Raw genomic sequence first — 15,611 nt, forward strand, 5'->3', positions numbered from 1 at the left:
CCAGTACCACGCTTTTTTCGGCTTTTTTTCTTGTATAATTTTAGAATTTTCTAAAACGACTTGTGCAGACTCGAATCCGGTGCAGTTGACTGGCTTCCGTGATCATCCTCATTGGGTGTGACCATGACAAACGCGTTGCTAGGGTTGTGCTCCATGCCAACACCGTAGCCGTTCTTTTCCTTGTGGTCAACAGAGAAGGTGGCTTGCATGGTATCATTAGGGTTTGAAGTGCTGTTGATGTGATCCTTAGCTTTCTTGCTTGCTGGATTGCTCGTGACCTGAGTACGATGAAATTATGTGACAATCCAGTTATTAACATTCCTTTCTTGAGGCTGACAGTTAAGGTTAGCAAACATACCCAATGAACGGTAACGACGTTAATTGTCACATCGATAGTGCAGCAAGTCAAGCAGACAACACCACGCTCACGACCGTTCATGATGGTCAAGACAAGAATGTTTGCAAAAGAAATGAGCAAGCAGACGACGGAGGCAACAAGTGTCCGTCGTGCAACGTCGTGAAGACGGGTTGATTTCCAGTCGGTGGAGATGCTCTTGCCTGATTGGACAAGAGGCTTGACGAAAAGGATCGTCATATACATGTTGAAGATCTGATTATGACAATTAGAACAGTATGGAGTTAGTCGCGTTATTTTGAAGAAAGCTTTATCTGCTGGTTAAATACATACGAAATCATAGACCAGCAATGGAATACTGGCAATTGGCTGCAAACCAATCATACAGGTACCGTCGTCTTTTAGTTCGGCAATGTGAAAGATAAGCTAATTGCGTTCACGAAAGAAGTTAGGGTTTGTTAGTCGTTGATGTCCGTTATAAAGAAAAGCTTGCTTCTCTGGAGGGGGAGCGAAGCGGACGATCATTACCATGAGAGAGAAGGTGAAGATAAACGGAGTCATCAAAAGAAGATGGAACTTGTACGACCATGTTTTCATTCTTGCTTTACGAACGGCGGACACGACCCACACCTTTTCGATCAGCCTATGTAATTGATTTTCAGGGTTGAGTTATTCGTAGAAGTTACTTTATAATTCAAAACGCATATCGTCGTAGCAGTGTCTTTACCAAAAGTAAATTGTGAGCTTTGTTCCTGCGTAAAAGACATCGCAAGTAAGCTCGGAAAGCAGACATGACATATTGTTACCTAGATCACACATCCTTTCTTAGTATGAATTTCAAAATAATTTGCGTCTGAGGTTCAAGTTTTTGTAATAGTACCATTGTTGGTCGAAGCAAGCAAAATAGCACTGTAGGTGAATCCCCACGAGTTGATGTACAGGCAGATAACGAGCCATCGTGAATAGGTCAAGTATTTGAAATCAACGTTGTATGTCTTCACACCGAACAGAACACACATAACAGTGACAGAAAGCAAGGCGATCAATTGCGAAGTCAGCTCGGTCGTGTCGGGCTGCATGGCCTGAACGAGCTCATCAGCGATAGTGGAATTGTGAATAGGGTCAAGAGTGCCTGGATCCATCTTTGAATTGAGAACGATGCAAAAGAGAAATAAGAATCTTTTGTGTTTTCTATTTTACACGTACTTGTTTATATCTTTTGCTCTCCCTAAAAAACACTGAAGCCAATATAGGCGCACATAACCATTTGCTGCTACTACTATTGCTGGTGCTGCTATGCTGCTTAATGCCCATCATCGTTTTTTGTGCACCATGCTGTGTGGTGGAGTATTATCGCTCCCTGTCCTTGACTATTCCACTGATACTTTAACCCCTTATTTTCTGCTTCTCTCTTGCTACTCCCTTCCCTCCTGATTCAGCCACATATAAGCTGGCAGTATGATATTATTTTGCCTCCTTTTTTCTGCCTTGCTACTATTCTGAACTCTTGTACATATAGTGCGTACCGCATTGGGTCCATTTGACGTCTTTGCCCTTAAGAAAAAGTTGTATCTGACAAGAAAAAGCAGCACCATGCGTAACAATTCATATAATATTCTACTTTTTTTTAATTTCGACGCCATCATGGAAAATACACTACATTAAAGAGATGAAAGGCAAGAAAGACCAGAATTAGCAGCACCTTACTTTCTCCCCTAGTATATGTGATTCACGGACTATCGGGAAGGGAGGTTGAGGGGAAAATTAACTTTGGAAGCAGTGACTAGTAGTAAACAGACAAAACGTATACACACATGCAACCGGTCGAAATTTTATCTTTTCATTTGATATAGGGCTATCAAGTACGTAATAGTATTGGTACTACTAGTAGTGCGTATGCGGGTTTATCCTTAGGATCCGGGAAAGTAAAAGAGGGAGGCGGGGAGGTAAAGAGGACGAGGAGCGAAGAGAAAATGCATGTCAATGTTTGATGTATTTTTCATGAGACGTATAGCTTATGTAGGTTCTCTTGTTCCACTTGCCGATCCCCCATATTCCCTCTCTTTCTCTCTTGTGTGCCATGCACCCTTGGATATACGGACGCATCTCTTGACTCTCTCTCTCTCTCCATCCCTCCTCACTCCTATTTCACGCGCACCACAGCGAGAAACAATGACACTTTCGTTCCTCCGCCATTGATACCACCGTTTTATTCTCCTTTGTTGTAACGCTTTTGAAGTTTACTTGCTATGAGCACTTGGCTGCTGTTGTGCTGCAAGTGTGCGTGGTGTGCATACGTGATTGTGGCCGTCACTATCGTCATCAGCCTTATTTACCTGTTATACTAATGACGTTTGAACTCTTTTTTTTCTTCATCCCAATTTTTTTGTGGTAAGGAGACTGCAATACCAAATGGCCCTTTGGTGTAAACGCAAATTTTGCTCAAGAGTGAGCAGAGAAGAGAAGGAGGTGTACACTGTGCGTGCTCTTTTTATACTGCTGCATGTACGGTAGTAGTGATCTGTTTCTTTTCCTTTCAAACTTTCTTATAATATTATTCAAATTAGAGCTTGTCCACATATACAATATACCTAGAGCGCTATAATTTGGCGATTTGACACGATGTGTGTATGCTTCATAAAACTATTTTGAGAACTTGCATTTGAAAACATTTGAAATGTTGGATGTTTTAAAAAATTATATTATGTAAATACAAACAAATATATAGTTTAGTTACATCAAGGAGCCCCTTTTTAACATGGACCATCACGAATTAGCCAGTTCAAAGGCGGGCATGATTGACAGGATTCCATGTAACACGATTGAGGGTATAGAGTGTATATCCATAAATGCATGTTTCGTGCATATCATGACGAACAATTAGCTTACATATCAGCACGCGACAGCTAAAACGCGATGTGGACCGATTTTGTGAACGCCACTTGTTTATCGTGGTGTGATGTCTAAACTAACATATAGCTACTGAATGGATATCACGCTCTTTGCATGTCCCATATTGTCGTGGTTATACAGTGAGGCCAGATCAGCACACAGCGAAATAAATGATGTAGTTTGGCCAGGAAATCGAAGGCAGGACATCGATACTATTACTACATCACTTGGTCTGTCACGTTTTGATTTCCTTTTGTTCCTTTATTATACTAAGCATCTATAGGGAACATAGTAACCTTATTTGTATGCTATAATGAACAACTTCGGCACCTATATGGAGCACATAACAAAATTGCAGCATGTACTGTAGTGAAGCCCACTGATCTCCACACATCAAGAAGAGAAAGAAGAGATACAGTTGTGCGTTTTCTTGAAATGACATGCCTGAGTGTTGTAGCAGCCGCATTGAAACAGTCGACTTTATAAGAAAATGACGTTTTTTTTATGTCCCTTTACTTAATCTTTATAGGAGACAGAAGACTATTTTCACGCTTGAATGATGATCGGTGAAGTAGGTTAGGTTACATAACTTATATTGACAACAGAACAGCAACATAAACATATGCATACAAGTAACAGCAACAAAAGAAGATGCTTCCTGTTATACTACAGGGTCATCATGATACTATAAATCGCAGATAGAAATAAAACCGATTAATTTAGACGGGATCGAAAGAGCTTCTTGTTTGGTTTAATGTTTTGGATGTTGGAATATACATATACAAATTCATCAGGAACGGATAAAAATAAGCGAATACGAAAACTACAGATAATGATTATGACAGGAATACAAGCACTGGGTCACTTTGGCTATTATCATAATGACAACAGCAGCAGTGAGCAGCCGTTAATTATCAGCGAGACAGTTCCAGTTTATTGGGTCTCTGGCATTTTGTTGCAGGTATTCGTTGGCTTGTTTGAAGTGGCCACAGGTGAGAAATCCTCCTATAGAGAAGATGTCATATAACGCGTAATTTAGCAAAACGTATAAATAGATAAAAAACGATCATGTTCTCAATAATATATGCTGCTGAAGTATAAAAAACAGGCTTACGGTGAGCAGAGAGGGGAGAGGGATGTACGGATTTGAGCACCAAATGTTTCTACGATTCGATCATGTATGATACGGTCAGCACGCATCTAGTTTTAGTTTCTTCTGGTCTCATCCCTTTCTCTTATCTCCCCGTCCTAACTCCTTGCTTGCTTCGTTAAAGCTTATTACCGATTTGTTGATTTTAGCTCCTTTACTTTGAGCATGGGCGCCCCAAAGCATAAAGACAACGTGTTCTTTCTTTTCGTTGATATGTCTGATAACAGCATCTATGGTATATTTTGCATATACGTCAGAAAGACAGAGAAACACATGGAAACAGTCAGATCCTATTTGGCTCAAGTACACGCTCTTTTCACCTTCCTTCCCAATAAGTAGAAACAAAAGGATACATGGCTTACCTGTAAATTTCTCCCAGCCTCGGTTAGCATGACTGCCAGCCTCCTTTGCCCTGACCGTCAGGGATGTGTTTAGTAGCAACACACCCTGATGTGCCCATTTTTCAAGAAATCTACAATAAGCAACGTAGCAGTTCGCTTTGTATTTCAGTACTACTTTCTTTCCAAAGTATTCTTTCATTAGGTAGTAGGCGGTAGTTGTGCGTTATTACTGCTGTAGTCACTAGTCTTTAGTTGGCATATATTCTGTTCTTTACCCGTGCTTTGGTGCTGTGAAATCGGGAAAGTCATTTCGCAGCGCCTTATAGATATTCTCCAGGGATGGTGGGGTACGTACTCCTTTTACAACTGAAAAGCACAATCCATGTGCCTGATTCGGACCGTGGTACGGATCTGGGAAAGAGACGAGACCAATCAACATCACCTTTTCGCTGTTCTCATGCTGACCATATTTCTTTTCTAAAAAAAAGAGTCAATCAACGCTACCTTGACCAATGATAACGACCTTTACCTCCGAAGGAGGCGTCAAATGTGTCCAGCTGTAGATTTTCGGGCCTAGCGAAAGAGAAATATACATACTCGCTTAAGTAAGTCTAGAATAATTTCATAAGTTGTATCTATCCCTATTCATTTATCCTTATTCATTTACCTGGAGGGTAAATGGTCTTTTTGGCAGTTGCTTCAGCCTTCAGAAACTTTTTCAACTGTGGTATGCTATACATGAGTATTATTCGGTTCCTTTTCGTTTCAATCAAGAAGGGATAAACGTACCGTGGTAAAGTAAGGTTTTGTCAGCTCAGCCTTCAACACTTTGGCCCAATCGTAGTGCAAGGTGTCAAGTTCGAGTTCCAACAAGGTTTTCAGTTCGTCACTAAGATCAGTGAATAAGTCCTTGGTAGCCCGCTTTTCTTTTGTTGAAACTTCAAGTGAATCAACTGTCGTCGTCGTCGTCGACGCCGTGTCATTCTTCTTGTCAGTTGCTGCGGGCGCTGCTTTCTTAAACATGGACAGCAAGGACGCTTGTCGCACAATGGCAGGCTTCTTGGGCGCACTGCCAGTTGCATTGTCATTATCGTCTTCCAATGCTCGTTTGTTGCTGCCGTTCTGCATTTCGTTTCTAGGATTTAAGGTAGAGAAGCTGCTTTGTCTTCGTGTCAAATTTAAAATAGGGGAATGTTTAGTGCGCGCCTCGCGTGCGCAGCGTGTCAAACATTTTTGACGGAGTTTATTGCCTCAACGACATACGCGCCGCACACAGCAAAGTAATGGAGTAAATGGAAACGTGTTTCTTTTTTTCATTCAACACGCTTTTCATGGTGGCATAATAAACTAGAGTACATCGCGGAGGAGAATCACTCATCAGCGACTTTGATGATTTGTTTACCGAGGTTCTTTCCTTGCAAAACATCGATCAATGCCTCTGGTGCCTTTTCGATTCCTTCTGCGACACTTTCTTTGTAGTTGATTTTTCCATCCAGCAGCCATTGTGTCACATCCTTTCGGAACTGCTCCTTCATATCCGCTTCATCACTGACAATAAATCCCTCCACGCGTAATCGCTTCACAATAATCTGCATGAGATTGTGTGCAGTTTCTGGATGCTCGGCATACTGAGAAATCATACCACAGGCCACAATTCTAAAGACAAACAAAGTATCATTAACTAAACGTTCACACGAAAAAAAAAACTCCCACCGCTACAACTCATTTTCGTCGCCACCTATTAATTACCGGCCATAATTATTGCAATTTGCAATCGCAGCTTCAAGAGTCTTTCCACCGACATTATCAAAATAGATATCGATTCCTTTGGGACAGACTTCTTTAAGTTTAGTACTGATATCGTCATTTTTATAGTTGAACGCCTCGTCAAACCCGATTTCCTTGAGATACACCGTTTTGTCATCGGCTCCTGCCGACCCTACTACGGTCATGCCATATACTTTGCCAATTTGACCTGCAAGCTGACCCACGGAGCTTGCTGCAGCAGAGACGTAGAGTGTTTTGCCTTTCTTTGGGCGTCCAATTTTCATCATACTAAGGCATTGGAGACGCAATAGGAGAAGAACTGATAAACATATACCGTTCCTTTCATTTGGCGCTCGTTCTCTGTATTATAGGTGCAGCACTTACCCCACATAAGCGGTCATACCTGGCATCCCCAATAAGCCCAAATAGTAACTCGGGGGAAGTCCGGTATCCCTTGGATCGTTTTTGACCTGGTATTCTTCGGCCTGCTTTTCGTCTTGGACCAAGGTGTATTGCTCAAATAATCCGCCTGAAGATTGAACAAGGTCACCCTCCTTAAATTTGGGGTTGTTGGACTTGGTAACTAGACTCATGGTTCCACATTTCAGGGGTTTGCCGATTTCAAACGCGTCAACATACGATTTGACGCTTGGATCGCGCATCCGTCCGCGCATATACGAGTCGATAGAGAGAGAAAGTTGCTTCAAGATGAATTGTCCATTCGAAAGTGGCGCGTCGAGGTCAAACTCTGTTTCTTTGATGGCCATGTCCTTTCCAACCTCCGGGATGTAGCTGTCTGGAATTCTGGAAAAGATGACTTGCGTGTTTTTCACCATGATCGCTGCGTTTGCCCCTGCCGTAATAGTTGAGAAAGAACGAATAGCAAATGTACAAAGATTTTTAGCGAAGAAAGGGTTTCGCAACATGTACTTGGGCAAAAAAACAAGAGAAAAGACGTTTCAAAAACCCACGTTCTTTAAAATTGTGCCGGCGCGTGTTTCGATTCAAACAATAATTAGTAAGCATATGCAACAGCACACATTACTCTCAGTTTACGCTAGTCCGTAACAGGGGTTGTGCTTTAGGATAAACAACACTCCAAATTATTTGCGCTAAGCAGTAATACACAGTTAGAGCATCTCCATCGGCCTATTCTAAATTTGGAGTCAATTATCATAGGGGTACCATAGAATTCACATATTTTCCCAGCGGTTCCAAAATAAAAAATTTACTGTAAAAATCCCTTTTGACTCTCCCACTTATTCTTTATTTTATTCTCTAAAGTAACATGGAGAAGCAATTAAAGAGAATGCTCGAAGAAGATGCCAAACGACGCACTCGCCAACGTTTATTGACGCGTCTCATTGAAGTGATCGAACAAGAATTCGAAGACGAAGAGAAACCAAAAGGTAGAGGAGGTTCTGTCCCTGGTCGCAGAACTATCAACCGTAATCGCGTCGGAGGTCATGATAGACTTTATACTGACTACTTCTCACACAACCCAGAAGCAGAAATTCCCAAGCGTGAAACCCCCTAGTGTATCCTTCAGGTATCCTACAAGCAAGATTTGCAGTGATCCGACTTCCAGTAAAGCTTTGGGATCTCAACAAGCTGGCCAATATTATGAAGGCATGTATTATCATGTATAATATGATAACGAAAGTGGCCGCAAAGACCCGGATGAAGATGAAGAGCACGAGGAAGTGAGATGTAAAGGGCCTGTACCATCATTAGTAGTTGAGAGGAATCCTAATACGATGAGGGAATTTTTTCAACGCTACAGTGAGATCAGAGATGAAACTGTTCACCTGCTAAATGGAAGTCAAATTAAAGGATGATGAAGATTATGTAAATTGGAGATGTGGTAGACATGCAAGAGATTTGGATAAAATTCCATTACATATTAAAAAAATTAAAAAATAACAGTATTAAAAACAACCATCAATTGAAAAATGATCTCATTGAACATTTATGGGCTCATCATGGCAACAGTGCTTAAAAAGTCTATTTCTTAATAAAAAACATTATGAACAAAACCGTACTTTGACTTTAAGCAAATGAGTTTTTTTGTATAAACATTTATTAAGGAACACAAGCATGGGCTTCAGCTTTTTCCAGTCTCTCAAGTGCCTGTCTCTTGCGTTTCATAAAATAGGGACGAGGGAGCTCATCCATGCCTTCCAAATTCATACTCAACAAGTGGTTGTCGGCAAGCCCTCGTTCCATGTCGATTCGACATTGCTCCCGTTGGATAGCCAAGGCTTCGGCGTAGCTTTCTTGGCGTTTATGCTTATAAGAAGCCTCTTCTTGCTCTCGCTTCTTTGGCTTGCTTGCGACCAATTGGACGAGCTTGACCTCCTTCGGCAGGGACACTGTTCCAGTTGACTTCTCTACGTAACGGACCAAAAACTTTGGCTGATTATGAAGGAGCTTGTAACAATGGTCAAGAGTGAGCCTTCTTTGTTGGCGGCAATGTTTGCCTGAATAACTCTTTTCAATAATAAATTCTTTTGGGTACAAAGACAAAAACTACACGGTCAAAAAAAACAACGATACAACGTCTTCAAGGCCATGCATGTGGTTGATACTATATAAATAATATGATATTAAAATTAAAAAAGTTGACCAATCTAGTACAAGGATACCAAGGCAAAGTCGACTAAAGCAGTTGATCTTGAACCCTTTTGGAATGACGTGGTTGGAGATTATGGTGTGGTGGGAATCAATGCCTTGCGACCCAAACATTCTTATATAAACCTGTACTCTATACGTATTAGTTAGTAACCATTAAAAAGTTTGCTGAATTTGATTGAACAAAACGAAAAAAAAATTGGACTTATCTTTATCATAGTCCCCCACAGGATTTACTACACATTTTGCGCATTACACCGAGGGGCTCCTTTGCAAAAGAAACCACGGTCAAAATGTAATACTTCCCACTCCGTACAGTAAGATGTGACAATGAAGTCCCACCCGACAACGGAAGTTCTCACTTGGAAACCATTTCTGATTTCCTATGCAGGGCGTATATGTCGTAGTAAATCCCGTAGACACGTTTGCGCATTACACCGAGGGGCTCTTTAACAAAAGAAACCACGGTCAAATGTAATACTTCCCACTCCGTACAATAAGATGTGACAATGAAGTCCCACCCGACAACGGAAGTTCTCACTTGGAAACCGTTTCTGATTTCCTATGCAGGGCAGGATTCATTGCTGTAGAACCAAAGAGGTTGCATATTTCGGTTGGGATGGTTAGTAAGAATATTGAATGCTGTGACTGCTAATGCGGAATCAAAATAATCTTGGATGGACAATCGTTGCGAGACGACGGTGACGAAAAGTGCTGCTACGCACGGAAAGAAAAGATAATTCCTCCACCCGACACAACATCGGGCACGAAAAAGTGCTTCACCTTTAATAAAAGAAGAAGTTTGAATACGGTTAAAAGTTTGGACTTTATAATACGTCTTAATTTGAACATAGCGTCCAGGGGAAGACATGCTTGTTCGAGACAGGTCAAAGAAGAATAGGGAGATGAAAACCCTGTGAGTGAGACAGCTAAAAGGTCATGGGGAAGTCGCTTGGGAGTATGTTGTTGGGTTAAGCGTAGACATGTAATAGAAAGAATAAGGCTGCTTACCTAGCTTGCTGCAGGTAGAGGATTGATCCAGTTGAGGGCCAGGGAGTTGATGGGCGTCGAGTTCTGCTAATATTATGCACACAACTAGCCATGCCGTTTGCAGCTGTTGAATGCGGCGGACTGGAGTTGGTTTCGATTGCGGGAGCTGATTGAGGAAAGAGGACAATGGGTCTGTGGTTTGGGGCGGTGCGGTGTGGAGGCGAGCGTGCATTCGAAGGCAGGCTATTGCATGCAGTGTGTCTAATTCTAGTCGAAAGAAATTCCTCGTAAGAATTTCTTGAGACCGTCAGAACAAAATATATAGGAGATGTGATTATGCTAGAATCTCATTTCGTAGCGTATATTAAGGCAATAAATCAAATTATTATAACATTAATCTTCATTTTCACTCAGTTATTACCAGCTTACTACTGTACATCTCTATTCTATCTATCACTTACATTCTCACTTTTAATGTTCCCACCCCCATTGGAAGAACAATTACACATGATGGAACACCAAATTGCTGCTCTTCAGGAACAACTCCAAGGTGCTACTACTATCCCTATGCAGTCAGTGGATGGCACTGCTACCCTTCTTTACACTCAATGGGTATACAGTACTCGACCCCATTACGACTGGTCTCTTTCTGAAGGGCTTACTGAATTGGATGCTCCATTACGCACTTCGGCGCTACTCTCAGACTCGGAACGTAAAACCATCATCGAGTCCTACCCTCACATGGCCCATGTGGACTACAAGGCCCCCGCTACTATCCCCACAGCTGAACGTGCAAAAGGTCAGAGCTATGTGGACAACTCTTTGAAGCAGCTGCAAAATCAATGGCAGTTGTTTACCGCCCTCAAGATATTTTCAGTCATGAATTCTTAACATCTGAAGCAGGCAGCCCTGATTTGGAACGCTATTGTACAATGCTTTCGTTATATCCGCAAACTCTTATTGCATGCCGGTGCCTTTATGACACATGCCTCGTACAAACATCGCTCTTCGTGTCATTAATCCTTTCTTTTCGTCAAAATCTGGTAACGAAGTCAATTACACCCTCCCTCTCAATGAGATCCAAAACACATTGATTCAACAAACCGTAGCACGCAAGGCTGCTCGAGAGTCGACTATCAATGAACGTCAACGTCATCGGGCTAACAATGACTACTCTCAATTTTCTGGTCCTTTCTCGAATCTTCCAGACCAGCAGTTTTTTTGATCAGGCCCACCCTCTCAACATGGTGGTTTCAACAACAACAGGACCAACAGCAACTACAGCAACAGCAGCCGCAACAGAAACAGAAACAACAACAACAACATCCGACCCAGTAGGAGGTCGGCTCAGCAAGTTTTATAGAAAATGGACTCAAAATTCAATCAACTCATTCGTCGACACCACCATCGAACATGGCTACAAAAATCAATTTCGCACACCACCATCAACGACAATAACGCCAACCCCCATCTAGCCTTTTGGCCCGGAGCAGACTCCTTTGATAGAACCAAGATTTATTGTCCAAGCAAGCAATCGAACCCGTCTCCGGCATGGAAGTTCATCAAACACCAGGCTTTTACAGCTCAATGTTTGTCATCCTAAGAAAAATGGCGGCGTTTGACCAGTCTTCAACCTCAAACATCTGAATCAACTTACCCGAAAATATCTGGATGCCTCTCATTTCAAGAGATGGAGACCAATCGGGAAGTGGCTCTAATGATCAACCCACCGATTGTCTAATCTTAATCGACTTGTCCAACCCATGGTCTTCACCCAACTTCGAGAAGGTTCCTTACGCCTGCCTAATTTGGAAAGGCCACGCTTACCAGTATTGTACGACCGCCTTTGGCTTGTCCACAGGTCCCTTTGTCTTCACCAAAGTTTGCAGGCCTATATCAGAACACTTGCGCTCTCTAGGAATTGGGATCTCAATATACTTGGACGATTGGCTTCTATGGCCGAGTGCAAGCAATTGCGATGGAACAGCCTTATCAGGTTGTCTCCCTCTTACAACATCTCGGTTGGGTAGTCAATCATACGAGTTCAGTTCTAACCCCAACTCAACAATTGGAACATCTCGGGTTCTGTACTGTATAGAACACCCGCTCAATGACAGCTCTACTAGCGCCAGCCAAGCCTCGGGATATTCGTCAATCGATCAAGCAAGTACTGGACAAACGACATCGTCAATCCCCCAGGATCATTCACAGCTTAACGATGATTATTCAGTCGACGACTTTTGCTATACTACAAGAAACAGTAAGTCAGATGCGGATTGAGATCTTCCTCGCCCTCTCGATCAAGCGAGTCTGTAGGAACTTCAATGGTGGTACATACACGAACATCAGCAAATGGAACGGACGCTCACTTCTCCCTTCGACATCCTCACAAACAATATTTGTCGATGCCAGCAATACCGGGTGGAGTTGCAGTTGGAACCATCTTCGAGCTCATGGTTATTGGACAGAGGAGGAAGCTGCCCAATTCATCAATTGGCGGGAGCTTAAGGCAGCTCATCTAGCTTTGAAAGCTTTCCATCTACCGGAGAACTCGACGGTGATGAGGATAGACAATACGACCAGCATGGCCTACACCAACAAGCAAGGTGGAACTCGCTCCCTCCCTCTCTTGAAATTGGCATCCGAAGTGTGGACGCGGTGACTGGAGAACAAGATCATGATTCAAGCCCAACATATCCAAGGAGTATAGCCGATTTCGAGTCTCGTCGACAGTATTTCAAAAATCAATGGAAAATAGCCGTAGATAATCCAAACAAATTTACCAGACTTGGGGCCCTTTTACGATCGATCTCTTTGCAGGCAGGACGACCAAATTATTGCAAAAGTACGTCTCCTGGATACTGGATCCAGATGCTCTCCACACGGATGCGTTCTCCGTCCCGTGGAAGAGTTTCCATCATCCTTTCGTAAATCCACCCTGGAATCTCATATCTCGAGTCATCAACAAGATTCTTCAAGAGCAACTTCCTCTGGTCACGCTGGTGGTCCCGTACTGGCCGAGCGCCATCTGGTTTCAGAGAGACCATCAAATGACTCTATGCCCTCCTTGGATACTGTCCCCACATTCCGTCCAGACGACCTCCCCATGGACGCCACACCCGTTACTACCGTAGAATTGGATGCTTTCCGTCTGACAATTGTCCGGCAAAACTTGGTAACCAAGAATCTCAATGCACAAGTGGTTGAGGATCTCTTAATTAAAAGGTTGCCCAACAACAACACCAATATGATAGGCTCTATCGTAAATAGCAACTTCGGTTCTTGGCTTAGGCTAATCGCAAGCAAGTCTCCCATACACCTTTCACGTCTGCCAATCTGATGCACTTCTTGGCGGATATGCGACAAGAACACAATCTACAGGCTTCAACCCTCAAGACGATGCGCGCAGCGGTAACCCATTTACACACTGATGGTAAACGTCTTGGCGAAGACAACATCATCACCTCGTGTCTGTTGCTCAGATAGACTCCTCCCGTCTCCATTCACCGACCTCAAATCGATGTGGCTCCTGCTTTGGAACGTGCCCGTTCAATTCCATCAAGATCGTCTTCCTCTATCAAGTCATTATAACAAAAGTTCGTTTTTCTCTTGGCTATGGCAGCATTCCTTTATCCCTCTGATTTGGCCCGCACCCCTTCTCCTCTTGCTCTCAAATGACGACGAATTTCATGATGCTGTCGAGTCTTTTCTTTCTCTGGATTAGAATAATAACATCTCCTATTTTGTTCTGACGGTCTCAAGAAATTCTTACGAGGAATTTCTTTCGACCTAGAATCAGACACACTGCATGCAATAGCCTGCCTTCGAATGCACGCTCGCCTCCACACCGCACCGCCCCAAACCACAGACCCATTGTCCTCTTTCCTCAATCAGCTCCCGCAATCGAAACCAACTCCAGTCCGCCGCATCCAACAGCTGCAAACGGCATGGCTAGTTGTGTGCATAATATTAGCAAAACTCGACGCCCATCAACTCCCTGGCCCTCAACTGGATCAATCCTCTACCTGCAGCAAGCTAGGTAAGCAGCCTTATTCTTTCTATTACATGTCTACGCTTAACCCAACAACATACTCCCAAGCGACTTCCCCATGACCTTTTAGCTGTCTCACTCACAGGGTTTTCATCTCCCTATTCTTCTTTGACCTGTCTCGAACAAGCATGTCTTCCCCTGGACGCTATGTTCAAATTAAGACGTATTATAAAGTCCAAACTTTTAACCGTATTCAAACTTCTTCTTTTATTAAAGGTGAAGCACTTTTTCGTGCCCGATGTTGTGTCGGGTGGAGGAATTATCTTTTCTTTCCGTGCGTAGCAGCACTTTTCGTCACCGTCGTCTCGCAACGATTGTCCATCCAAGATTATTTTGATTCCGCATTAGCAGTCACAGCATTCAATATTCTTACTAACCATCCCAACCGAAATATGCAACCTCTTTGGTTCTACAGCAATGAATCCTGCCCTGCATAGGAAATCAGAAACGGTTTCCAAGTGAGAACTTCCGTTGTCGGGTGGGACTTCATTGTCACATCTTATTGTACGGAGTGGGAAGTATTACATTTGACCGTGGTTTCTTTTGTTAAAGAGCCCCTCGGTGTAATGCGCAAACGTGTCTACGGGATTTACTACGACATATACGCCCTGCATAGGAAATCAGAAATGGTTTCCAAGTGAGAACTTCCGTTGTCGGGTGGGACTTCATTGTCACATCTTACTGTACGGAGTGGGAAGTATTACATTTTGACCGTGGTTTCTTTTGCAAAGGAGCCCCTCGGTGTAATGCGCAAAATGTGTAGTAAATCCTGTGGGGGACTATGATAAAGATAAGTCCAATTTTTTTTTCGTTTTGTTCAATCAAATTCAGCAAACTTTTTAATGGTTACTAACTAATACGTATAGAGTACAGGTTTATATAAGAATGTTTGGGTCGCAAGGCATTGATTCCCACCACACCATAATCTCCAACCACGTCATTCCAAAAGGGTTCAAGATCAACTGCTTTAGTCGACTTTGCCTTGGTATCCTTGTACTAGATTGGTCAACTTTTTTAATTTTAATATCATATTATTTATATAGTATCAACCACATGCATGGCCTTGAAGACGTTGTATCGTTGTTTTTTTTGACCGTGTAGTTTTTGTCTTTGTACCCAAAAGAATTTATTATTGAAAAGAGTTATTCAGGCAAACATTGCCGCCAACAAAGAAGGCTCACTCTTGACCATTGTTACAAGCTCCTTCATAATCAGCCAAAGTTTTTGGTCCGTTACGTAGAGAAGTCAACTGGAACAGTGTCCCTGCCGAAGGAGGTCAAGCTCGTCCAATTGGTCGCAAGCAAGCCAAAGAAGCGAGAGCAAGAAGAGGCTTCTTATAAGCATAAACGCCAAGAAAGCTACGCCGAAGCCTTGGCTATCCAACGGGAGCAATGTCGAATCGACATGGAACGAGGGCTTGCCGACAACCACTTG

At 42.8% G+C, this 15,611-nt stretch overlaps 5 protein-coding genes across 5 annotated transcripts; 1 reads left to right on the forward strand and 4 right to left on the reverse strand.

Annotated features, from left to right (window-relative positions):
• Positions 1-50: 50 nt before the first annotated feature.
• BDB00DRAFT_787984 (uncharacterized protein) lies at positions 51-1,497 on the reverse strand (the record flags this gene model as incomplete). The annotated part of the gene is made up of 6 exons (XM_053120748.1): positions 51-278; positions 359-610; positions 689-781; positions 884-998; positions 1,083-1,161; positions 1,236-1,497. 6 exons carry the CDS (start codon positions 1,495-1,497, stop codon positions 51-53), a joined length of 1,029 nt encoding a protein of 342 aa, XP_052979765.1.
• Positions 1,498-4,154: 2,657 nt separating this feature from the next.
• BDB00DRAFT_763706 (uracil-DNA glycosylase-like protein) lies at positions 4,155-5,761 on the reverse strand (the record flags this gene model as incomplete). Its single annotated transcript, XM_053119414.1, has 8 exons — positions 4,155-4,252; positions 4,362-4,410; positions 4,530-4,627; positions 4,760-4,869; positions 5,014-5,149; positions 5,243-5,311; positions 5,406-5,460; positions 5,528-5,761. 8 exons carry the CDS (start codon positions 5,759-5,761, stop codon positions 4,155-4,157), a joined length of 849 nt encoding a protein of 282 aa, XP_052979766.1.
• A 347-nt stretch (positions 5,762-6,108) lies between these two features.
• BDB00DRAFT_787986 (uncharacterized protein) lies at positions 6,109-7,341 on the reverse strand (the record flags this gene model as incomplete). The annotated part of the gene is made up of 3 exons (XM_053120749.1): positions 6,109-6,394; positions 6,488-6,793; positions 6,890-7,341. 3 exons carry the CDS (start codon positions 7,339-7,341, stop codon positions 6,109-6,111), a joined length of 1,044 nt encoding a protein of 347 aa, XP_052979767.1.
• Positions 7,342-9,952: 2,611 nt separating this feature from the next.
• Positions 9,953-10,434, reverse strand: BDB00DRAFT_823336 (uncharacterized protein). The gene has a single exon (XM_053123533.1). It carries the CDS (start codon positions 10,356-10,358, stop codon positions 10,074-10,076), a length of 285 nt encoding a protein of 94 aa, XP_052979768.1. The 5' UTR covers positions 10,359-10,434; the 3' UTR covers positions 9,953-10,073.
• Positions 10,435-13,877: 3,443 nt separating this feature from the next.
• BDB00DRAFT_823344 (uncharacterized protein) lies at positions 13,878-14,360 on the forward strand (the record flags this gene model as incomplete). Its single annotated transcript, XM_053123534.1, has 2 exons — positions 13,878-14,165; positions 14,305-14,360. Coding segments are annotated over exons 1-2 (267 nt in total), but the record flags the coding sequence as incomplete, so codon positions are not given.
• Positions 14,361-15,611: the final 1,251 nt, after the last annotated feature.

This window comes from Zychaea mexicana (assembly GCF_025766255.1).
Source record: "Zychaea mexicana strain RSA 1403 chromosome Unknown BDB00scaffold_36, whole genome shotgun sequence".
Lineage (NCBI taxonomy): Eukaryota > Fungi > Mucoromycota > Mucoromycetes > Mucorales > Lichtheimiaceae > Zychaea > Zychaea mexicana.